We start from the raw sequence: 24451 nt of genomic DNA on the forward strand, positions 1-24451 counted from the left end.
TGACAACAATGTGACAAAAAATGACCAAAAAAATGACAAAAATGTGATAAAAATTTGACCAAAAAATTAAAAAAACATTGACGAAAAATGAATGAGCTAATGTTCACGTTCACGGAGAACTGTCCCTTTAAGATCTCCCCATAATGCACCTCCCTCTGACTCTGACCCAAACATCCGCTGGGCACTTCCGGGTTGCCTCCACGTGAGATTATCCGGTGTGTGTGAAACATGTCAACAGCCGCGTCCTCCCCCCCGGAGCCCCCGGAGCCCCCGGTGAACGGGGCGGACACCGCGGAGGACCGGGAGCACCGGGAGCGGCGCGATGGTTACGCCGAGTTCGAGGCGCTGCACGCGGCCGCGCTGCGGGCGTCGGGGCTGCCCCAGACCCACTGGAGGAGCCTCTTCCACAAGATCAACAACGAGGTGAGTTCAACAAATCACCTCTGAACCCCCGCCTGCACCGAGCGCGTGTACGCCTGTGCGGCTTTACCCAAATCTAAAGGCAAAGGAAAAAAGCGTCAGAAAAGTGACAAAAATGTGACGAAAATGCGAGAGAAAAGTGACGCAAGGGAGTTGATCCGTTAGATGAGAGTTGTAGATTTGGGTAAAGCGGACCTGGACTCGGTTAAGGCGGGGGTTAAGAGGTGAACACGTGTGTCAGTGGTTTTATGTGTAAACAGCAGAGGCGGAACAAACTGACAAACGCTTTGGGGTCAGTGCTAGATCGTCTGCTCCGGAGGGACAGTCTGCTGTGAAAACATGAGATATCATGACACAAATGAACCTGTTACCACCCGCCAAAAAACAAATGCATTCTCTCCTCTTTGCCATTGTCACTGTTTATTTCCCTTATGTGTTTTTGTCACTTTTTTATTACTTTTTTGCTGCTCTTCTGTCACTTTTCTGCTGGATTTTTGACTTTTTTTTTTCTGCTGGATTTTTGTCACTTTTTTGCTGGATTTTTGTCTTTTTTTCCCCTGGATTTTTGTCTTTTTTTTCCCCTGGATTTTTGTCTTTTTTTCCCCTGGATTTTTGTCTTTTTTTCCCCCTGGATTTTTGTCTTTTTTTCCCCTGGATTTTTGTCTTTTTTTTCCCCTGGATTTTTGTCTTTTTTTTCCCCTGGATTTTTGTCTTTTTTTCCGGAATTTTGTCTTTTTTTGCTGGATTTTTGTCACTTTTTCCCCTGGATTTTTGTCACTTTTTTCCGGAATTTCGTCTTTTTTTGCTGGATTTTTGTCACTTTTTCTGCTGGATTTTTGTCTTTTTTTCTGGATTTTTGTCTTTTTTTTTGCTGAATTTTTGTCTTTTTTTGCTGAATTTTTGTCTTTTTTTGCAGATTTTTTGTCTTTTTTTTTTGCTGGATTTTTGACTTTTTTTTCTGATGGATTTTTGTCTTTTTTTCTGATGGATTTTTGACTTTTTTTTTTCTGCTGGATTTTTGTCACTTTTTTGCTGGATTTTTGTCTTTTTTTCTGATGGATTTTTGTCTTTTTTCGATGAGTTTTTGTAATTTTTGTCGCTTTTTTTGGTCACTTTTGTAGCTTTTTTTTTGTCGCGTTTGCATCCTCATTTTCTTCTCGTTTTTTGCCTCTGTTTTGAAGAAGCTTTTAGATTTGGAGAATTTGGAGAAAACATGTTCAGGTGGGAGTTAAGAGGTTACGGTTAGGGCCAGGGAAATGGTTAACTTTAGGGTTAGGATTATTTGTATTTTTAGACAAACCAACTCATAGATCTAAACGAAATCACAGCAGACCGTCCCTCCCGAGCACACGATCTAGCACTAACCCTGCTTTGGTCTGACATAAACAAACGGCGCTGTGTGATGATGTCATCAGGCCGCGCGGCTCGGTTTGCTTGGGCAGGTGTGAGGGCTGGCCAGCAGGGGGCAGATGAGACACAGAGCTCTTAATAGAAGATTAGTTTAGAAACGTGAGCCTACTTAATATAATTTTGAGGTTTTTGATTGTCCAAAGAAGATATTTCGATTGGTCCGTTGTTGTTGCTGTTGTCTGATGTCTGTGTTGATGGAGGTTTGGGGTCAGAGGTCAACGTAAAGTCCGAGTCGTGGTAAACGCGTTTGTGCCGACAGGTCTTCGATGCCGGCGAGGTGTTCGGGATCCTTCAGGTTCAGGAGGACTCGGACGAGGCCACGCCCACTCGCATCGTCGGGTCAAAGGTCGTGGTGACCCGGGAGAGCGGGCTGCAGGCGGCCGACCCCGACAGGTGAGGGCGCCGGCGAGCAGCAATTCCCTCGCCCTGTCGCCACTTCTTTGCTGCTAGATTTGGATAAAGCCAAACTGGAGAACGTGTGCTCGGTTCATGAGGGGGTTTAGATGTTAAAGTAAAGTGTATTTAGGTTTTACATGTTCTTGAACCGAGCACATTTTCTCCAGTTTGGCTTTATCCAAATCTAGAAGCTTCTGGGAAAAAGCTGGGAAAATGGCAACAAAACTGAGACGAAAACAATGATGGAAATGTGACAAAAAAGTGACAAAAAAGTGATGAAAAATTGATGAACAAGTGGCAAAAATGTCACAAAAATGTCACAAGAAATTGATAAAAATTGACAAACAAATGACAAAAAATTGATTAAAAAAATTTACAAAAATGTGACAAAATGTGACAAAAAATGACAAAAATGTGATAAAAATTTGACCAAAAAAATGACAAAAAATTGATGAAAAATGAAGAAAAAATTACAAAAATGTGACAAAAAATAAAAAAAAATGACCAAAACAAATGTACGAAAAAATGACCAAAAAATGACAAAAAATGACAAAAATGTGATAAAAAAATAACAAAAAATTACGAAAAAAATACGAAAAATGCGACAAAAATGTGATAAAAAAAAATAAAAAAATGTGGCAAAATGTTACAAAAAATGACAAAAATATGATAAAAATGTGACCAAAAAATAACAAAAATTTACAAAAAAATGACAAAAAAACACACGAAAAAATGACAAAAAAGTGATAAAAATGTGATAAAAAAAAAGACAAAAAATTGATTAAAAAATGAAAAAAATGAAAAAAATGTGACAAAATGTTACAAAAAATGACAAAAATGTGATAAAAATTTGACCAAAAAAATAACAAAAATTTACGAAAAAATGACAAAAATGTGACAAAAATTGACGAAAAATTTGACAAAAATGTGACAAAAAAATGACAAAATGTGACAAAAATGTGATTAAAAAAATGACGACAAAATGTGACAAAAAATGACAAAAAAATTACAAAAAAGTTACAAAAATGAGTTGAATACCCAACAAAAAAATGATGGAAAATAAACCTGATGACGCGAGGGAAAAAGATCCTCTCGGTTCAGGCGGGAGTTAAGAGATTAATAATTCGTCATGTGACCCCTGACGCCTGTCCCGTCTCCTCAGCGTGTTCCTGGTGGACCACGCCTGGACGTACCGCATGCCCTACGCCCGGCAGCAGCTGCAGGAGGTGCCGGGTCTGCTGCCCCGGATGGCGGCCCTCGTGGGGGTGGACTTCCACGGAGAGGCCCCCGACCCGAACACCGTGGAGCTGGTCCTGGAGGAGATGTGGAAATACAACCAGACGTACCATCTGTCGCAGGGGGTGAGCGTCCCGGGCCCTGGGGGGTTTTGACATAGGGCCTCATTTCCCAGTTATCCAGGGTGTTGATATTTTTTTTTGTAATTCATGCAGTTCTTATGTTTGAAGAGTTTTGTGGCGCTAGGCTAGTGCAAGGCTAGTGCATGTCTATGGTATCAGCTAGCCTGCATTAAAAACAGCGTGACCCGCTCCACAGAGCACCTGAGGCAAATCACTTATAACACCAGACTAACCATAGAAATGTGTGGAGCGGGTCACACTGTTTTTAACCTCTGAACTCCCACCTGAACATGTTTTCTCCGGTTCTCCAAATCTAAAAGCTTCTTCAAAACAAAAAAGAAAAAAAGAAATTGAGGTTGTAAACACAGCAAAAAAGAGCTAAAAAGTGACCAGAAAAAGCGACAAAAATGACAAAAACTCAACAAAAAAGTGACAAAAATCCAGCAAAAAAGTGACAAAAAATCCTGTAGAAAAAAGACAAAAATCCAGCAAAAAAAATGACAAAAATCCAGCAAAAAAAGACAAAAATCCAGCAAAAAATGACAAAAATCCAGCAAAAAATGACAAAAATCCAGCAAAAAAGTGACAAAAATCCAGCAAAAAATGACAAAAATCCAGCAAAAAAGTGACAAAAATCCAGTAGAAAAAAGACAAAAATCCAGCAAAAAAACTAAAAAAAATCCAGCAAAAAATTACAAAAAAACAGCAAAAAAAGACAAAAATCCAGTGGAAAAAAGACAAAAAAAATGACAAAAATGACAAAAATCTAGTAGAAAAAAGACAAAAAAACATCAAAACAGTGACAACAATCCAGCAAAAAAATCCAACAAAAAAATGACAAAAATCCAGCAAAAAAGTGACAAAAATTTAGCAAAAAAAAGACAAAAATCCAGGAAAAAAAAGACAAAAAATCCAACAAAAAAAGACAAAAAAACAGGAAAAAAAGACAAAAAAAATGACAAAAATCTAGTAGAAAAAAGACAAAAAAACAGCAAAACAGTGACAATAATCCAGCAAAAAAAATCCAACAAAAAAATGACAAAAATCCAGTGAAAAAGTGAAAAAAATCCAGCAAAAAAAAGGACAAAAATCCTGCAGAAAATGACAAAAAAACAGCAAAAAAAGAGAAAAAATCCAGGAAAAGTGACAAAAACACATAAGGGAAATAAAAAGTGACGACAATGGCAAAGAGGAGAGAATGCATTTGGTTTTGGCGGGTGGTCAGAGGTTAATGCAGGCTAGCTGATACCATAGACATGCACTAGCCTTGCATTAGCCTAGCGCCACGAAACTCTTCAAACATAAGAACTGCATGAATTACAAAAACAATATCTCCATAAATCAGCGACACTCTGGATAACGAGGAAACGAGGCCCTATGACTCGCCCTTCACTCGTGTGCGGGAGGGCATCTGACGCGCTCTCCCTGGTGCCCCACAGTCTGCGGAGGAGAAGGTGCCGGTGTGGTACGTCATGGACGAGTTCGGCTCTCAGATCCGCCACTCGGACGGCGCCTCGTGTGGACTGGCCCCGTTCTTCTGCGTGTCGGAGCAGCTGGCCTTTTCTCTGCTGTGGCCCCTTCGAGACCTGGACCCGGGAGGTAACGGCAAAGCTTCACTCACTTTGTCTTTATCCGTGTAAGAGGGAAAGAAAAGTCCTCATGAGCCAGTCAGTGTGGGTGTGCCGCAGGGGGTTGTTCGGTCCCCTCCACTTTTCACTGTACATCATTTAATCTCTTAACTCCCGCCTGAACCGAGAGGATCTTTTTCCTCACGTCATCAGATTTCTTTTCCAGGATTTTTTTTGTTGTTTGTAACTTTTTTTTCATTTTTTCCCTTTTTTTCTTATTTTTTGTTACAGTTTTGTCATTTTTTCGTCAATTATTTCTCAAATTTTTTTGTCATTTTTTCGTCACATTTTTGTCATTTTTTTGTCATTTTCTTGTTATTTTTTTTGGTCATTTTTTCGTCATATTTTTGTCCTTTTTTTGTCCTTTTTTTGTCCTTTTTTGTTATTTTTTTGTCATTTTTTTTGTCATTTTTTCGTCAATTTTTTAATCACATTTTTGTCATTTTTTTTGTCATATTTTTGTCAATTTTTGTCAATTTTTGTCATTTTTTTGTTATTTTTTCGTCACATTTTTGTCATTTTTTCGTCACATTTTTGTCAATTTTTGTCAATTTCTTGTGACATTTCTGTGACATTTTTGCCACTTTTTCATCAATTTTCCATCATTGTTTTCGTCTCAGTTTTGTTGCTTTTTTCCTTTTTTCAATCAGTAGCGCAGAATCCAAGTTACAGCTCATTATGCATATTCCAGCGGACGTCTTTCCACGTAAGTCTGTGTAATACAGCCTATGTTTTTATACTGTGGATGCCCCGCCCCCTAAACCAGACGCACCTCCTTAAACACAGAGAGGACGTGCAGGGGAAGGTTTATAACTTTGTACAAGATTAATTTGATCCACACTTTCTTAAACCATTTCTCACAATCTGCCTCAGCGTTAATAATGTCTGTAGTGCCACAAACTGATTCTAACCTGCTCATGTGCGTGTTTTGTGCTCGCAGACGAGGTCACGCGGGACTACGCGTACGGCGAGGCCGACCCGCTGGTCAGGAAGTGCAGGCTGTTGCCGTGGAAACCGGCCGACCTGGACGACGTCAGCAGCGAAACGCCGGAGCCTCCGGACGAGTATTACCTGGTGAGTCCGTCGAAATAACAGGAAGCATCCGTTTACGCCACTTCAAACCAGTGACAGTTCGTATGTGGATCTGTCTGCATGTATGTGGATCTACATGTATGTGGATCTACATGTATGTGGATCTACATGTATGTGGATCTACACTGGTGAAGCCGGACTGTCACTGCTTTATCTCAGGGTCACGGAGCCGAGACACATCAGGGGAAGAAGCACAAAATGTTCTTGGTGACAGGAGGGTCAGTGATAAACAAATAAACAGATCTGGCTGCGTTTTGTGAACGTTAGCTTGTGTTGGTGCTAAGGCTGTCAACATTAACCTCTGAACTCCCGCCTGAACCGAGAGGAGCTTTTTCCAAACGTCATCAGATTTTTATTTCCAGCATTTTTTTGTTTGTGTATTCAACTCATTTTAGTAACTTTTTTTAATCATTTTTTTCTGTCGATATTTATCACATTTTTGTCTCATTTTTTGTCATTTCTTTGTCATTTTTTTGTCACATTTTCGTCACTTTTTAGTCACATTTCCATCATTGTTTTCTTGGGGATTCAACTCATTTTTGTAACTTTTTTTTCATTTTTTTGTCCATTTTTTTCATTTTTTTTGGTCAAATTTGCATCATATTTTTGTAATTTTCTTGTCACTTTTTTGTCACATTTTTTGTCCATTTTTTTGTTCAATTGTTGTAATTTTTTCATCATTTTTTGTCACTTTTTTTTTTTTTAATCAATTTTTTATCATTTTTTCGTCCATTTTTTGTCAATTTCTTGTGACATTTTTGTGACATTTTTGCCATTTTTTCATCAATGTTTTCTCACTTTTTTGTCACATTTCCATCATTGTTTTGTTGGGAATTCAACTCATTTTTAGTCCATTTTTGTCATTTTTTTGGTCAAATTTTTATCATATTTTTGTAATTTTTTTGTCACATTTTTGCTACTTTTACATCAATTTTTCGTCACTTTTTTGTCACATTTTTGTCAATTTTTTTGTTCAATTTTTGTAATATTTTCATCATATTTTGTCACTTTTTTTTTTTTTTTTCATACATTTTTTTATAAATTTTTTGTCTTTTTTTTTGTCACATTTCGGTCATTTTTTCCTCCATTTTTTGTCAATTTCTTGTGACATTTTTGCCACTTTTTCATAAATTTCTCGTCACTTTTTTGTCAATGTTTTCTCACTTTTTTGCCACATTTCCATCATTGTTTTCGTCTCAGTTTTGTTGCTATTGTTGCTTTTGGATTGGGGTAAAGCCAAACTGGAGGAAAAGTGCTCGGTTCAGGTGGGAGTTAAGGGGTTAATCACGATCAATCGCAAAAATAACTAATCGCGATTAATTTAATTATCCTATTTCAACAAAGAATCTTTTAATTTACTCCTTATATTCTACTTCATGAACCTAAAAGTTTGCAGTTTCCGCCCAAAAGGTTCAGCACAAAAGCAAATGTAAATGAATATAATTACTAAAAACAAACAAATGTTGAAAGCGGCCACTAGATGGAGCCACTCTCTCAGTGCTTCTTCTGCAGCTGCTTTATTTAGAACCAGAGGCTGTTTTTGGAGGAACCGCAGCCCTGGAGGAGCCTGGCCGCCTCCAGTGCTCTGAACATGGAGGAAAACAAAAGTTGAGCTTTCCTTGTCGTCAATGAGGAGCCGCCATCTTACTGGAGAGTGAAAAAGATCGTTACCAATGCCTCATTTTGATCGATTAAATAGATTTCGATCATCTCGTGCTTCTTGTTCTTTAGAGTTATTTAGTTATTCTGTGTTTTCATGACATTTTCTTTGGAAATATCACAGTTTCTCCTCACGGCGCTCAAGAAATGTTCACTTTTTCTTCAGTAATTGTTTTGGTCTCTACTTTTTCTACTTTGTGTGTGATGTGACACTCAAAAGTGGAGAAAATGCGCTCGGTTAAGGCGGGGGTTAAAGAGGGGGTGTTCTGCTTTTTTCAGTCCCATAGCACCAGTCTATATCACACTACAATGATGACAAACCTTCTGTTGGTCTGTAAATGCAGTAAATTAGAATAACTGCCTTGTATAAAATGTCTCTCTCAAAATGGCTGTAGTGAATGTCTTGAAATAGGCCTCTGTCTCTTTAAGAACCTCTGAGCCTTTAGACACGCCCCCTCCACACGCTGTCTGTTTAACCCCTTAACTCCCACCTGAACCGAGCACAAAGGTGAGAAAATAGCAACAAAACTGAGACGAAAACAATGATGGAAATGTGACAAAAAAGTGACGAAAACATTGATGAAAAAGTGGCAAAAATGTCACAAAAATGTCACAGGAAATTGACAAAAAAAGACAAAAAATGACAAAAAAATGTGACAAAAAATGACAAAAAAATCACAAAAAATCACAAAAAATAATAAATAATAAATAAAATTACAAAAAATTACAAAAAAACGAAAAAAAACCGACAAAAAATGTGACAAAAAATGTGACAAAAAAGATGAGAAACTGACGAAAAATTGACGAAAAATGTACAAAAAATGATGAAAAAAATGATGAAAAAAATGATGAAAAAAATGATGAAAAAAATGATGAAAAAGTGGCAAAAATGTCACAAAACAATTGACAAAAAGGACAAAAAAAAAGTACAAAAAATGACTAAAAATGGACAAAAAATTACAAAAAATTATGAAAAAATTGGCATCAGTGGGGAGGGGGTTCTGCTGAGGAGCAGTGGTTGGTCACTCGGCTCGGAGGCGTCTCCAGGAGGTGGGGGCGTTCCTAGGAGGACTCAGGCAAACCTATCCCTAAAATGGCCGCCATCAGAGTTTTTACAGATTACTCAGAAATACGTGAATGTGCCAAGGCAACACTTCAGCCATGTTTTTAATGAGGGAGTGACAGAATAACAGGATGGAAAGCTTGAAAAAGTCCATTTTGCAGAATACCCCCCCCTACCCTTTAATTGCCAACTTTCTTTCCTAAAGTTACTGTGGTCCATGTTCCAGAAACACAGTCAGAAATGGCACCGTAAAACATCTGAATTCAAACTTCATTACATTTAACTAACACTTGGATTTTGAATATGGGATGTGTAGAGTTGACAGAAGTAGAAGCAGAATGAAACTAATATAATCGTACGTGTTATACTGATGTGTGTTAACATGTGTGGATTGTTTATCCATCTGAGACTTTAATTCTCTCGCACGACCTCCCCTTTAATGGAGTGACGTGTGTTTGTGGTTTAAACAAGACCCCTTTGTCCAACAGACGAGTCCCTTCACGGTCACATGACAGGTTTACGTCACATGTCCAAAATCACACGCCAGATGCAAGACAAGACAACAAGAGACCCTATGTTCGAAACACGGGACGCGCTCGTCATGGGTTTAAACACGGGACGCTTTATCATCTGATCAGTGATGAACACGGGGTTAAAGGGATGTTTCAGGATGTCTGACATAGGGCCTCATGTTTGAAGAGTTTTGTGGCGCTAGGCTAATGCTAGGCTAGCGCATGTCTATGGTATCAGCTAGCCTGCATTAACCTCTTACCACCCGCCAAAACCAAATGCATTCTCTCCTCTTTGCCATTGTCGTCACTTTTTATTTCCCTTATGTGATTTAGTCACTTTTTTATTACTTTTTTGCTGTTCTTTTGTCTTTTTTCTGCTGGATTTTTGTCTTTTTTTTGCTGGATTTTTGTCTTTTTTTTGCTGGATTTTTGTCTTTTTTCTGCTGGATTTTTGTCTTTTTTTGCTGGATTTTTGTCTTTTTTTTGCTGGATTTTTGTCATTTTTTTTGCTGGATTTTTGTCATTTTTTGCTGGATTTTTGTCATTTTTTTTGCTGGATTTTTGTCATTTTTTGCTGGATTTTTGTCATTTTTTTGCTGAATTTTTGTCATTTTTTTTGCGGGATTTTTGTCATTTTTTGCTGGATTTTTGTCTGTTTTTACTGGATTTTTGTCAATTTTTTTGCTGGATTTTTGTCATTTTTTACTGGATTTTTGTCATTTTTTTGCTGGATTTTTGTCTTTTTTTTCTGGATTTGTGTCATTTTTTTGCTGGATTTTTGTCATTTTTTTGCTGGATTTTTGTCTTTTTTCTGCTGGATTTTTGTCTTTTTTTTGCTGGATTTTTGTCTTTTTTTTGCTGGATTTTTGTCATTTTTTTTGCTGGATTTTTGTCATTTTTTGCTGGATTTTTGTCATTTTTTTGCTGGATTTTTGTCATTTTTTTGCTGGATTTTTGTCATTTTTTTACTGGATTTTTGTCAATTTTTTTTGCTGGATTTTTGTCTTTTTTTTCTGGATTTTTGTCAATTTTTTTGCTGGATTTTTGTCATTTTTTGCTGGATTTTTGTCTGTTTTTACTGGATTTTTGTCAATTTTTTTGCTGGATTTTTGTCTTTTTTTTTCTGGATTTTTGTCAATTTTTTTGCTTGATTTTTGTCATTTTTTTGCTGGATTTTTGTCATATTTTTGCTGGATTTTTGTCATTTTTTGCTGGATTTTTGTCATTTTTTTGCTGGATTTTTGTCATTTTTTTTGCTGGATTTTTGTCATTTTTTGCTGGATTTTTGTCATTTTTTGCTGGATTTTTGTCTTTTTTTTTCTGGATTTTTGTCATTTTTTTGCTGGATTTTTGTCATTTTTTTGCTGGATTTTTGTCATTTTTTTGCTGGATTTTTGTCATTTTTTTGCTGGATTTTTGTCATTTTTTTTGCTAGATTTTTGTCATTTTTTTGTTGGATTTTTGTCATTTTTTGCTGCTCTTTTGTCACCTTCTTGTTGAGTTTTTGTCATTTTTATCGCTTTTTTGTTGTTTTTCTCTTTTTCTTTCTCTCTTCTTTTTCTCTTTCTTTTTCTCTCTTTCTCTCTTTTTCTCTCTCTCTCTTCCTTCACCTACAGGATTTTCACACTTCCTGCTTGTATTTCATGTTTGTCACTGTAAGAATCTCCATGACTTCCTTCTTCACTTCTCTGTCTCTGAAGAGCCGCGTGGCCTAAACTTCTCACGACTTATCTAAATGATGTATGTTTTTCTGTGGCTTTAAAGTGATGAATCGAAGGATCTGAGTCGAGTGTCGTGTCTTTCAGGCGATCGCTCGAGAAAACCGTGAGCAGCTGCCGGAGGAGGTGGAGCCTCACGTCGTCCCCGAAGGAAAAGTCCTCAAGTAAAAAGACCACGCCCCCTTAGACTGAGACCACGCCCCCTCAGACTAACACCACGCCCCCTCTGACTAACACCACGCCCCCAAACATTGACAAAAAAATTACCAAAAAATGTAGCGATAAAATCACAAAAATTTGATTAAAAAATGACCAAAAAATGTTTAAAAAATTGACAAAAAAATTACAAAAATGTAACAATAAAATGACAAAAACTTGATAAAAAACTGACAAAAAAATGGACAAAAAAATGACCAAAAAATGACAAAAAAACGACAAAAATTTAACAAAAACATTACAAAAATATAGCAATAAAATGACAAAAACTTGATGAAAAATGACAAAAAAGTGACCCAAAAAAATTTGACAAATTGTGACAAAAAAATAAAACAAAAATTGACAAAAAAATGACACAAATATGATGACAATTTGACAAAAAAAACAAACAAAAAATGACAAAAAGGTTGCAAAAATGAGTTGAATACCCAACAACGCCCACGCCCCCTCAGACTAACACGCCCCCTCAGAGTGAGACCACGCCCCCTCTGATTAACACACGCCCCCTCAGACTAACACCACGCCCCCTCAGACTAACACACGCCCCCTCTGACTAACACCACGCCCCCAAACATTGACAAAAAAATTACCAAAAAATGTAGCGATAAAATCACAAAAATTTGATTAAAAAATGACCAAAAAATTTTTAAAAAATTGACAAAAAAATTACAAAAATGTAACAATAAAATGACAAAAACTTGATAAAAAACTGACAAAAAAATGGACAAAAAAATGACCAAAAAATGACAAAAAAACGACAAAAATTTAACAAAAACATTACAAAAATATAGCAATAAAATGACAAAAACTTGATGAAAAATGACAAAAAAATGACCCAAAAAAATTTGACAAATTGTGACAAAAAAATAAAACAAAAAATGACAAAAAGGTTGCAAAAATGAGTTGAATACCCAACAACGCCCACGCCCCCTCAGACTAACACGCCCCCTCAGAGTGAGACCACGCCCCCTCTGATTAACACACGCCCCCTCAGACTAACACCACGCCCCCTCAGAGCGATCATGAAAGAGTCTGTGTGTTCCAGGGTTTACTCCGAGCTGTCCCAGGTCACCAACAACCTGAACCACCCGCGGTTCGAGCTGACGGAGCGAGAGGACGAGGCCGACGTCATCTGGGCCTACGAGCACATCAAGGACTTCAGGTCAGGAACAAACCCGGTGGCCTGTTCCTTTAAGGCGGGGCTTAAGCAGTTGAGCTGGAGAGAGTTCCGCAGTGGCCGTTTATCTCCCACACAGAGCGTCCTTGAGCTGCACATGAACCACAACAACAGCTCAGTCGGAAGAGCAGCGTCTCCCCCAGAGCGAGTGTGAAAATGAAGGTGAAGGAAGAGGGAGAGAAAAAGAGAGAGAAAGAAAAAGAAAAAGAGAGAGAAAAGAGAAGAGAGAAAGAAGAGGCCGGGTCTCTAACAGAAACTATAGCGGTAGAAATATTCCCCATGTTAGGAATTTGTCTCATACTGGTGTAAATGAAAACTCTCGTGCAGGAAGTAACAAACTGAACCCGGGCCGAGGGGGACGCTGCGGAGGAGCTGATCCCAGCGTAACTTTGACACAGATTTAGCCACTTTTCCAAACTCCTGTGACCATATTTGGAAACAGGACTTTAATAAAGGGTTTTAATAAAGTCTCCATCGCGTCTTCAAAGCACGTCCAGCTGCTCCGTGTGCAGGTCAGTCCAACGCCTCAAAATAACTCCTCCCATCAGCGCGAGCGTCTCGTCTTCTCTCGGGTCAGTCTCATGATCGATCACAAACACAAACGCTCCGTCTAAACTCGCCTTTTACACAAGAAAACAACAAATAATCCGGTGCTCGGTAAAAACGAAACAGAAACCTGCAGTGACACTGATGTCAAAGCTCCGCTAACAGCAACGAAACACTTCCTGTTGTCCCGACAAAATAAAAGGCGTCAATGTTCCAGCCGCTGGGAGAGGGTTTGACATTTTTTTGGTCATTTTTTAATAAATTGTTTTTCATTTTTTGTCAATTTTTTGTCATTTTTTGATACAATTTTTATCTTTTTTTGTCATTTTTTGTCATTTTTTGTCATTTTTTTGTCATTTTTTGGTCATTTTTTGTCATTTTTTTGGTCATTTTTTTATACATTTTTTGTCAATTTTTTGGTCATTTTTTGATCAAATTTTTGTCATTTTTTGTCAAGTTTTTGTCACATTTTTTTCATTTTGTTGCCATGTTTTTGTAATAAATGAACCTAATATTTTAGGAGCAAATGGACACAAGTCTCGTTTTTCTTCTATTTCCGTTTTGCTCAAATAGAAATAAAGGCCTGTCTCTAACTGTGGCCTGGTTCCAATAAAGGCCTGGTCCTGATGCCCTTGAGTAAATGAAGGCCCCGCAGATATTACAGCGTTTACGGTAAGTACTGCAGGTGGAGGATTAAGTTCAGTCGCTCCAAACCCTCCAGGCTCGGACTCTTAGATGTTGATTTTTACATATCTGTTCCTGCCAGTGAGTCGGTTGTGATTGTGACTCTGTGTTTGTTCTTTCTCTGTATTTCACGTTTTGTGCAGAATGACGGTTTATCAGCTAATCTCTCACTGATGGTCTTAATGTTCTGTAACGTGTAGACAAGGCCAGAGTCAGAGGCTTGTTCAGATTCAGTTCAATCCGGACTTTAAAAGGACGGCTTTTCTACCACGTGTTTGAGTTATAAATTTGGCTAAAGTTATTAACGAGCCGGAGAAGTGTTCAAACTTCTTTGTGAGATGAACGGAAATAAAAAGGCCAGAGACGACACCACACAGCTTTTCATTCAGTTCATTTTCATGTGTTTATTCATTTGAGCAGAAGGTAGAATCTGTTCTTTTACAGAAGAAAAGAAAAAAAAAAAGACTTTTGTGCGTTCTATATTGTGAGGCGTAATAACACCAGGAGGAGTTCGAAATCAGCGGAGTAATCTTCACTTTACTGCGCGGACGCCGAATTACTCCTGGTGTTATTACCACAAAAGTGTCGCAAAAATGTCACAAGAAATTGACAAAAAAAATGACAAATAAATGACGAAAATGTGACGGAAAAATAAGACAAAAAAATGGAAAAAATGCGATAAAAAATGACAAAAATGTGACAAAAATGACAAAAAAAAATGACAAAAATGTGACAAAAAATTTAAAAAAATGTGATAAAAAATTGATCAAAAAATTACAAAAATGTGACAAAAATGTGACGAAAAATTGATGAAAAATGGTGACAAAATGTTACAAAGAAAATTCAAAAATTGACCAAAAAATGACCAAAAAAAATGACAAAAAATTGACGAAAAAATAAAGAAAATGTGACAAAAAAATACAAAATTATGATAAAAATTTGACAAAAAAAAGGACAAAAAAGTGACGAAAAATGAAAAAAATGTGGCAAAAAAGTGACAAAAAATGGTAACAAAATGTCACAAAGAAAATTCAAAAATTTGACAAAAAATGACAAAAAAAAGACAAGAAAAAAAAGACAAAAATTTAACGAAAAAATAAAGAAAATGTGACAAAAAAATACAAAATTATGATAAAAATTTGACAAAAAAAAGGACAAAAATGTGACAAAAAATGACAAAAATTTGATTAAAAAATGACCAAAAAAGTACAAAATTGAGTTGAACACCCAACAAAAAAATGATGAAAAAAAAATCTGACGTGAGGAAAAAGATCCTCTCGGTTCAGGCGTGAGTTCAGAGATTAACTCATCACAAACCAATCTGCTGTAAAAAAGTCCATTCTCTTCAAAAAGTCTATTGAAGGAAAAAGTCCAGTTGGTTTCCTGGACCTCATCCCGTCTCCTCGTCCACAGGTCCCTGAGCGAGTCCCGCCCCCACGTCCTGCTGAACCAGTTCCCGTGCGAGAGCCTCCTCACGGTGAAGGACTGCCTCTCCGCCGTGTCCCGCAGGGTGCCATCCCATTGGCTCCCGCTGACCTTTAACCTCCAGACGGAGCTGCCGCAGTTCGTCCGCTGCTTCCAGACGCGAGCGCAGAGGTACGTCAAAAGGTTAAACCCCATGAGGATGAAAACTTTAAACTCTGTGGTTTGTTGTCGTTTCAGGGGCGACGACAATCACTGGATCTGCAAACCCTGGAACTTAGCCCGAGGTCTGGACACTCACATCAGCAACGACCTGAACTGCATCATCCGCCAGCGGGAGAGCACGCCCAAGGTACTCCTCACCCGGTCACCGAGTACTCCTCACCCTGTCATCAGATGCTCCACACTCTGTCATCAGGAGTCACGAACCCCTTTAAACCTCTTAACTCCCGCCTGAACATGTTCTCTCCTGTTCTCTAAATTCTCCAAATCTAATCTAGTGAACAAAAACAGCGACAAAAACTATGACAAAAATCCAGCAAAAAATGACAAAAATCCAGCAAAAACAAGACAAAAATCCAGCAAAAAATGACAAAAATCCAGCAAAAAAAAAGTTAAAAATCCAGCAAAAAAGTGACAAAAATCCAGAAAAAAATGACAAAAATCCAGCAAAAAAAAGACAAAAATCCAGCAAAAAAAAAGACAAAAATCCAGCAAAAAAAGACAAAAATCCAGCAAAAAAAGACAAAAATCCAGCAAAAAAAAGACAAAAATCCAGCAAAAAAAGACAAAAATCCAGCAAAAAAAGACAAAAATCCAGCAAAAAAAGACAAAAATCCAGCAAAAAAAAAGACAAAAATCCAGCAAAAAAAAGACAAAAATCCAGAAAAAAATTACACAAATCCAGCAAAAAAAAGACAAAAATCCAGCAAAAAAAAAGACAAAAATCCAGCAAAAAATGACAAAAATCCAGCAAAAAAAAAGACAAAAATCCAGCAAAAAAAAGACAAAAATCCAGAAAAAATTGACAAATATCCAGCAAAAAAAAGACAAAAATCCAGCAAAAAAAAGACAAAAATCCAGCAAAAAAATGACAAAAATCCAGCAAAAAATTTACAAAAATCCTGCAAAAAAATGACAAAAATCCAGAAAAAAATGACAAAAATCCAGAATTTTTTTTACAAAAATCCCCCCAAAAAAGACAAAAATCCAGCAAAAAAATGACAAAAATCCAGCATTTTTTTTTACAAAAATAAAAAGACCAAAAAATAAAATAAAAAAAAGACAAAAGTAATTAAAAAAGTGTCAAAAACACATATAAATAAAAAGACGACAAAGGCAAAGAGGAGAGAATGCACTTGGTTTTGGCAGTTACCACAGGTTAACTGTTACAATGGGGTTCGCGACTCCAAAAGGTTGAGAACCCCTACTCTGTGTAAATGAGGTGCGTACAGGGCGTGTCCTTCAGGATAAAAGGCTGGACTCCACACTGTAAGTAAAGGTTGTTTTTCTCCGTGAGGCTGATTGAGACCAGCTCACGGGCCCCCGACAGGACGACCATATATGTGAGGCCTTAAGATTAAGAAGAAGATGCGTGACACACTGGCATACTTATTCATTTATAATATCATTTGAACATAGTTAAAATGATGATTTCAGAGACTAGAGTAGAACAGCCTCTGATTATCTCTCTGCCCAAAACAACTCCATCATGTCAGTAAAGCCGGCGTGCCGCTGTGTTGCAGGTGGTTTGTAAGTACATCGAGGAGCCGGTGCTTTTCCACCGGGAGGAGGTGGGTTTGGTGAAGTTCGACATCAGGTACATGTTGATGCTGCGCTCGGTGAAGCCGCTCAGACTCTTCGCCTACAACGTCTTCTGGCTGCGGTTTTCCAACAGGTACAAGAGTCGCCTGATGCACAGGCACGTCTCTCTCCTTAGCCTTAGCCTTAGCTTTAGCTTTAACCTTAGCCTTAGCTTTAGCCTTAGCTGTGTCAAAACCCCTGAAACATCCCTTTAAACCTGTCAGTTTTCACTTTGCTGCTTCAAATGCTACTAATAGTTCTAATAGTTCACTGATTGTTTATTCAGCAAAACCCTCCCCCTCCCTCACGTTTCCACAGCCCTCCTCCCAGAAGAGCTGAACTTTCACCCAGAAACTGAGGCGTTTCCTGGAGCTTCGACATGTTTTGGAAAGAGGCCCCGAACCCTGTGTTTATCTGTACTTTTACTCGAGCACTGAAGCCGTAATAACGATGTGATGATGTATTTCAGGGAGTTCTCTCTCGACCACTTTGACGATTACGAGAAGCACTTCACGGTGATGAACTACGCGGAGGGAGTCCAGCTCAAGCAGGTCATTCACTCACAAGTATCTCCAAACATCTGCACAGTGTCCAGCAGAACCTTAGCTTTAACCTTAGCCTTAGCTTTAACCTTAGCCTTAGCTTTAGCCTTAAGGCCTATTCATACTCCAGAGCTGCGAGTACAAAATGACGTCATGTTGTTCTCGCAGCTCCTGTTCGGCAGCTCTTGCTGACGCATCAGCTCAGCAGAACTATTTCGGCAGGGCTGCGAGAACTCTGGCTGTGATTGGCTGGATTATTAGTGGGCGGGGTTATTTTGGCGGAAGCGGGAAGCGAGAATCCAATGTTTACTTCCTAAAACCGGTGTGGAAAACGGAGACAACATGGATAGTTTTGACGCACCGCTCGCGGCAGTAAAACACTTCTCTGAACATAGTCCTGGAGAGAAACACGCGGACGTTTTGGGCGTTTCTAACATAATAAACCAGCACGAGATGTGGCTAAACATGAAGTCAATCTTCAAAATGTTTGCAATATCGTGACTGATACATTTTCTAATAGTTTGAAGTCAAATAGCTCGTTTTATTTCGGTCAGTCCTTGTTTGTTTTGGCTGCGGGAAAAAGGGGCGTGGCCGTTCGGCAGAAACACGTCTTGTGGAGAATGAAATGTCAGAGCCCAGACGAACTTTGTTCTCGTTCTTTTTGCCTCAAGAACAAGAAGAAAGTTCTCACGTCTTGTGGAGGATGAAGAGGCCTTTAGCTTTACCCTTAGCCTTAACTTTAACATTAACCTTAGCTTTAGCCTTAGCTTTACCCTTAGCCTTAGCTTTAACTTTAACCTTAGCTTTAGCCTTAGCTTTAACCTTAGCCTTAACTTTAACTTTAACCTTAGCTTTAGCCTTAGCTTTAACCTTAGCCTTAACTTTAACTTTAACCTTAGCCTTAACTTTAACTTTAACCTTAGCTTTAGCCTTAGCTTTAACCTTAGCTTTAACCTTAGCTTTAACTTTAACTTTAACCTTAGCCTTAACTTTAACTTTAACCTTAGCCTTAGCTTTAACTTTAACCTTAGCTTTAACTTTAACTTTAACCTTAGCCTTAGCTTTAACTTTAACCTTAGCTTTAACTTTAACTTTAACCTTAGCTTTAGCCTTAGCTTTAACCTTAGCTTTAACTTTAACCTTAGCTTTAACCTTAGCTTTAGCCTTAGCTTTAACCTTAGCTTTAACCTTAGCCTTAACTTTAACTTTAACCTTAGCCTTAGCTTTAACTTTAACCTTAGCTTTAGCCTTAGCTTTAACCTTAGCCTTAACTTTAACTTTAACCTTAGCCTTAGCTTTAACTTTAACCTTAGCTTTAGCCTTAACTTTAACCTTAGCCTTAACTTTAACTTTAACCTTAGCCTTAACTTTAACTTTAACCTTAGCTTTAGCCTTAACTTTAACCTTAGCTTTAGCCTTAACTTTAACTTTAACCTTAGCTTTAGCCTTAACTTTAACCTTAGCTTTAGCCTTAACTTTAACTTTAACCTTAGCTTTAGCCTTAACTTTAACCTTAGCTTTAGCCTTAACTTTAACTTTAACCTTAGCTTTAGCCTTAACTTTAACCTTAGCTTTAGCCTTAGCTTTAACTTTAGCCTTAGCCTTAAAGGAATAGGCCACCATTTTTACACACGGAGATATGTTCTTACCTTAGCTTTGACGAGTTCTTTAGGACCTGTGCGCAGACGGCGTTAGCATTTAGCCTTCCACGTTTTCCCTATTTAAATATGGTTACGTGAAGTGTTCCACTACAAAGTATAATTACACACAATTAAACAATGTGGATTTTCTAAGCGGATAAAAGGGGGAACTATATTGTAAGGTGTAATAATACCAGGAGCAGTTCGAAATCCGAGCAGTAATCTTCACTTTACTGTCCCAACACTGAGATTCTTTGTCCTGCTCAGCTCAGAGAAACTTCAGAGAATCTTCAAACGACAAAGAGACTCCCTTTGCTCTGGTCTTTAGGTCTTTATGTCTTTAGGTCTTTAGGTCTTTAGGTCTTTAGGTCTTTAGGTTCTTTGTTCTTCAGTGAAGGCTTTAGCCACAGCCTGAGGGCTCTGGTAATGAGGCTTTAGTAAACGTCCTCCATTGACACGGGTCAGAAGTCATTAGAAATGAAACATATTTGTATTTACATCATCTACTGTGTACACAAAAATGTGTGCATTTTTGTTGAATTTTTGTCACATTTTTGGTTGAGCTTTTGTCACATTTTTGTTGAATTTTTGCTGAATTTTTGTCACTTTTTTGTTGAGATTTTGTCACATTTTTGTTGAATTTTCGTCACTTTTTTGTCACTTTTTGTTGAATTTTTGTCACATTTTTGTTGTTGTTTTTGTTACATCTTCGTTGAATTTTTGTCACATTTTTGTTGAATTTTTATTTAATTTTTGTCACTTTTTTGTTGCATTTAATTCCTTGTTTTCTTCTCCTTTTTTGTGGCTGTTTTGTTGCTTTTTCCCCCAAGAAGCTTTTGGATTGGGGTAAAGCCAAACTGTTGAAAATGTGCTCGGTTCAGGTGGGAGGTTAAAAACAAACCTCAGGACTATTGTGATGTAAATGTTGTTTTGTGTTTGTTTTCCGCAGATTCACTACGACGAGTTCATCCCCCTGTTTGAGAAACAGTATCCTCAGTATCTGTGGAAGGACATCGAGGTAAAGGAGGAGCGGGACCGGGACCTGGACCGGGACCTGGACCTGGACCGGGACCTGGACCGGGACCTGGACCTGGACCTGGACCCGGACCGGGACTAAGACCGGCCCCGGGACTGACCCAGCTGTCTGTGCTTTCAGCTGCAGTTGTTCCAGGCGTTTCGGGAGCTCTTCTCCGCCGCGACCTCGCGCCCCGCCCCCTTCGGTCTCCACCCGTACCCCTCGTCCCGGGCCATCTACGCCGTGGACCTGATGCTGAAGTGGAGCACGGCGCCCAACGGTCAGTCTCTCCTCTTCTCTCCTCCTCTTCCCTCCTCTCTCCTCTTCTCTCCTCCTCTCTCCTCTTCTCTCCTCTAAAAAACATAAGAGCCATTGTTGCCCGTGCGGCGCCTGGAGACAAACCTTAAGGACCCCTGACCCCCCATGAACACCCTGCATGTGACTAAACCCCTAAAGGGCCTCTGTCGTCTAAAAATAGAAACTATTAACACATGTGGGGCAACAGCGTATCTGTGTGAACATGGATTTACTGTGATCAAATTAACATGTAATGAATTTAATAAGTTAGTTAATTTAGTTAGTTAATTTATTTTCTTCGGTCATTATGAACATTTAAATCACATGTCACATGTTTTCCAAAGATCTAAGACATTATACGATATATAAGAAAAACACATACATTAAGATTTAAATCTAAATGATGCCTGACCGAAGGGGTTTAGGCTGAAGCCAAGACTTATTCTGCCTAACCCCTTTTACCACTGTGACTCTGTGTCCCAAGATGACACATTTTACACTTTCTTTAATACCAACGATGGTAACACTTAAGCACAAAACTTAAACTTCAACAAACAAAAATTATGCTATGTATCCTCGATCGACTTCTCTTCTAATGGTTTTCATTCAAGTGTTCTATACTTCTCTATCATGTTTGATTTATACATTTTCTTAAATGCTTTAATAGTTTTGGAGCCCTTAAGTTGAACAGATAAACCGTTCCATAGATCAACGCCTTTAACTGATAAACACCTCCTCTTAGTATTACTGAGCGCCAGAGGTTTCTGTAGCAGATCAGTTCCTCTGAGGTTGTTTATAGATTCTCTAGTTTGAAACATCTCCTGTAGACTCTGAGGGAGCATGAAATTGTGAGCTTTGTACATCATAACTGCTGTGTAAACATCAACAAGATCATGCAATTTTAGGATATTTAGTCTGATAAAAAGTGGATTTGTTGGAGCCAAGTATTCTGCATGGCTGATCACTCTAACTGCTTTCTTTTGCAATAAAAAGAGAGGTTGTATGTTAGTTTTATAGGTTTTCCCCCATATTTCCACACAATAGCTAAGGTATGGAAGGATGAGGGAATTGTACAGTATATATAATGCATTTTGATTCACAGAGGTTTTAATTTTACATAGTATGGCAATAATTTTAGAAATTTTAGTCTTTAGTGTATTTATGTGCGCTTTCCAATTTAACTTATCATCAATATTGATTCCCAAAAACTTTGTTACAAACACCCTTTCGATTTCTACCTCCCCAATTTTGAGTTGACACGGTTTATTTACTTCCTTGTTTCCAAATACAATATATTTAGTTTTATGCAGATTTATGGAAAGTTTATTTATATCAAACCATTTTTTTAGTATCTTAAGCTCAGTTTCTACTGTATTTAAGAGCAGCTCGAGATCTTTTCCAGAACAGAACAGACTGGTATCATCAGCAAATAGGATACATTGTAATTTGTTGAGGACTTCAGTGATTTCATTAATGTACATGATAAATAATTTAGGTCCCAAAACGGAGCCCTGAGGAACACCGTGGGTTATTTTTTCCTCCTTTGAGTTGATGTTATTAATATGTACATACTGATTTCGATCACTTAGATAACTTTTTAGCCAAGTGTGAGCTAGGCCCCTGACACCATACCCTTCAAGTTTATTTAAAAGCAATGAATGGTCTATTGTGTCAAAGGCCTTGCTGAGGTCAATAAATACTCCAACAGCATACTCCCTGTTCTCAATAGATGTTGATATCTTTTCTACTAGTTCGGTGACTGCCATTGAAGTGGACCTATTGGATCTAAAACCGTACTGATGTTCACTTAACAGGTTATGCTTGTCTACAAAGCTATCAAGTCGTCTGACAAATAGCTTTTCTAATATTTTTGAAAACTGCGAAAGTAATGAGATCGGTCTGTAATTAGTAAACTGTTGCTTTTCTCCACTTTTAAAAATAGGTATTACTTTGGCGGTTTTCATTTTACTTGGGAAGATACCGGTTATAAAAGACTGATTACATATATGCATGAAAGGAGTGACAATAAAATCAATAATTTCTTTCACGAGGACCATATCTATGTCAGATCCATCTGTTGATCTCTTAGCTTTGAAGGAATGTACAATTTCAATGATTTCGCTCTCACTAACACTTTTAATGAAAAGTGAGCTAGGATTATTTTTTACGTTTCTTTCTTCAAATTCTTTTGCATTGTTTGGTTGCACAATTTCATTGGCTAACTTAGGCCCAACACTGACAAAAAAACTATTAAATGTATTTGCAATATCCTTTTTTTCACTAATAATTGATTTATTCACTGTGAAGTAATTTGGATATTCTTCCTTTTTTCTCCCATTCCTGATAAGGCCATTCAATACCTTCCAGGTACCTTGGATATCACTCTTGTTCTGCTCTAACAACTTGTGATAGTATGCTTTTTTATTGAATCTTATTATTTGAGTTAACTTATTTTTATACGTTTTATACCTTTCTTCAGTTAGATTAGTCCTTTTCTTTAGATGTACTCTATAGAGTTGTTGTTTTCTTTTACAGGCCTTAGCTATGCCCTTGGTAAGCCATGGCTTATCCTGACTGTTTTTGTTTTTAATATAATATTTTTTCTGTGGACAGTGCTGGTCATACAGTTGGATTAGAGTAGATAGGAAGGCATTGTATGCCTTATCAGGGTCAGGAGTTGCATACACTTCTTCCCAAGTTTGGGCACATAAGTCACCCTTGAGCGCAGCAATAGCTTCAGGTGTTCGATGTCTTACAAATTTGAAGTCATTTATTTTGGTTGTATTATTTTGTAATTGTTTAAAAATACTAAAAATAGGAAGATGGTCAGTGATGTCATTGATAAGTACTCCAGAGGTAATTTCACTTGCTAATTGATTAGTGAATATATTATCTATTAATGTTGATGAGTCCGTGGTAATTCTGGTTGGCTTAACAATAAGGGGAAAAAGAGTATTGCTATACATAGCATTGATGAAGTCTGTTGTTTTTATATTTTTCTGAGGGTTCAGAAGATTAATATTAAAGTCACCACACACAATATGGACCTTGTTTAAGTTACTGAAAAGGCTGTCAATTTTTTTGTTGAAAACATCTAGACATGATCCAGGTGTTCTGTACACACAACTAACAACAATATTTTTAGATTTTTCTACAATAATTTCACATGTTATACACTCCAAAACATCCTCAATGGTGGTTGACTTACTACTGATCTTTTTACACCTCAGGTCTGTATCTATGTATAGTGCAACACCCCCTCCTCTTTTATTTATCCGATTGGTAGTGAACAATTCATATCCATCTAATTCTACTTCGCAGCAACTATCTGCATCCAGCCAAGTCTCAGAGACAGCAATGACACTGAATTTATTAAACTGACTGAGGTAATGTTTAATATCGCTATAATGTTTGTTCAAACTTCTACTATTAAAATGTATAATGCTAAAGGCTCCATTCCTATTAATGCACCTAAATTGCTCATCAGTATAGTAGTCACAATCATTAATTATATTATTAAACAAATGCTTATCTGGATCTATGTCACAGCCAAACTCATTTGTCCTATAATTTATATCATCGTACAGAGTGTCTTCACTACCATTTATATATTCTACATCATTGTTGTCAGCATCCACTTCGCTCAATTCACCCTCACTGTCATACATCGTTTTTTAGTTTTGTCATGCACACACATTCCCACCATAAGCACATAGCGTTGGACACACCCAAAGACAGGACCATTCACGCTCATGGAACACACATTCACGCACACGCACTCAGGACACGCATACACACAGCGCAAACATCCACATTTATGCACAGACAACACACTCATAACCACACACAGGCG

The 24451-nt window shown here is 37.7% G+C and overlaps 1 protein-coding gene across 2 annotated transcripts in view; it reads left to right on the plus strand.

Annotated features, from left to right (window-relative positions):
• Positions 1–202: 202 nt before the first annotated feature.
• ttll12 (tubulin tyrosine ligase-like family, member 12) overlaps positions 203–24451 on the plus strand; it is a 31879-nt gene continuing 7630 nt past the window's right edge. Inside the window, exons 1-13 of one of the 2 annotated variants that reach the window (XM_079581049.1) lie at positions 203–423; positions 2090–2223; positions 3389–3587; positions 5024–5183; positions 6153–6286; positions 11344–11420; positions 12518–12634; positions 15293–15475; positions 15542–15653; positions 17047–17198; positions 17574–17655; positions 20236–20304; positions 20443–20581. In XM_079581049.1, coding sequence (XP_079437175.1) covers positions 229–423; positions 2090–2223; positions 3389–3587; positions 5024–5183; positions 6153–6286; positions 11344–11420; positions 12518–12634; positions 15293–15475; positions 15542–15653; positions 17047–17198; positions 17574–17655; positions 20236–20304; positions 20443–20581 — 1753 coding nt within the window. In that variant the 5' untranslated portion in view covers positions 203–228. Of the gene's footprint in view, positions 424–2089; positions 2224–3388; positions 3588–5023; positions 5184–6152; positions 6287–11343; positions 11421–12517; positions 12635–15292; positions 15654–17046; positions 17199–17573; positions 17656–20235; positions 20305–20442; positions 20582–24451 lie in introns of both variants that reach the window. The other variant, XM_079581048.1, reaches the window with a different exon arrangement.

Source organism: Gobius niger, assembly GCF_951799975.1.
Source record: "Gobius niger genome assembly, chromosome: 22".
In the NCBI taxonomy this organism is placed as follows: Eukaryota; Metazoa; Chordata; class Actinopteri; order Gobiiformes; family Gobiidae; genus Gobius; species Gobius niger.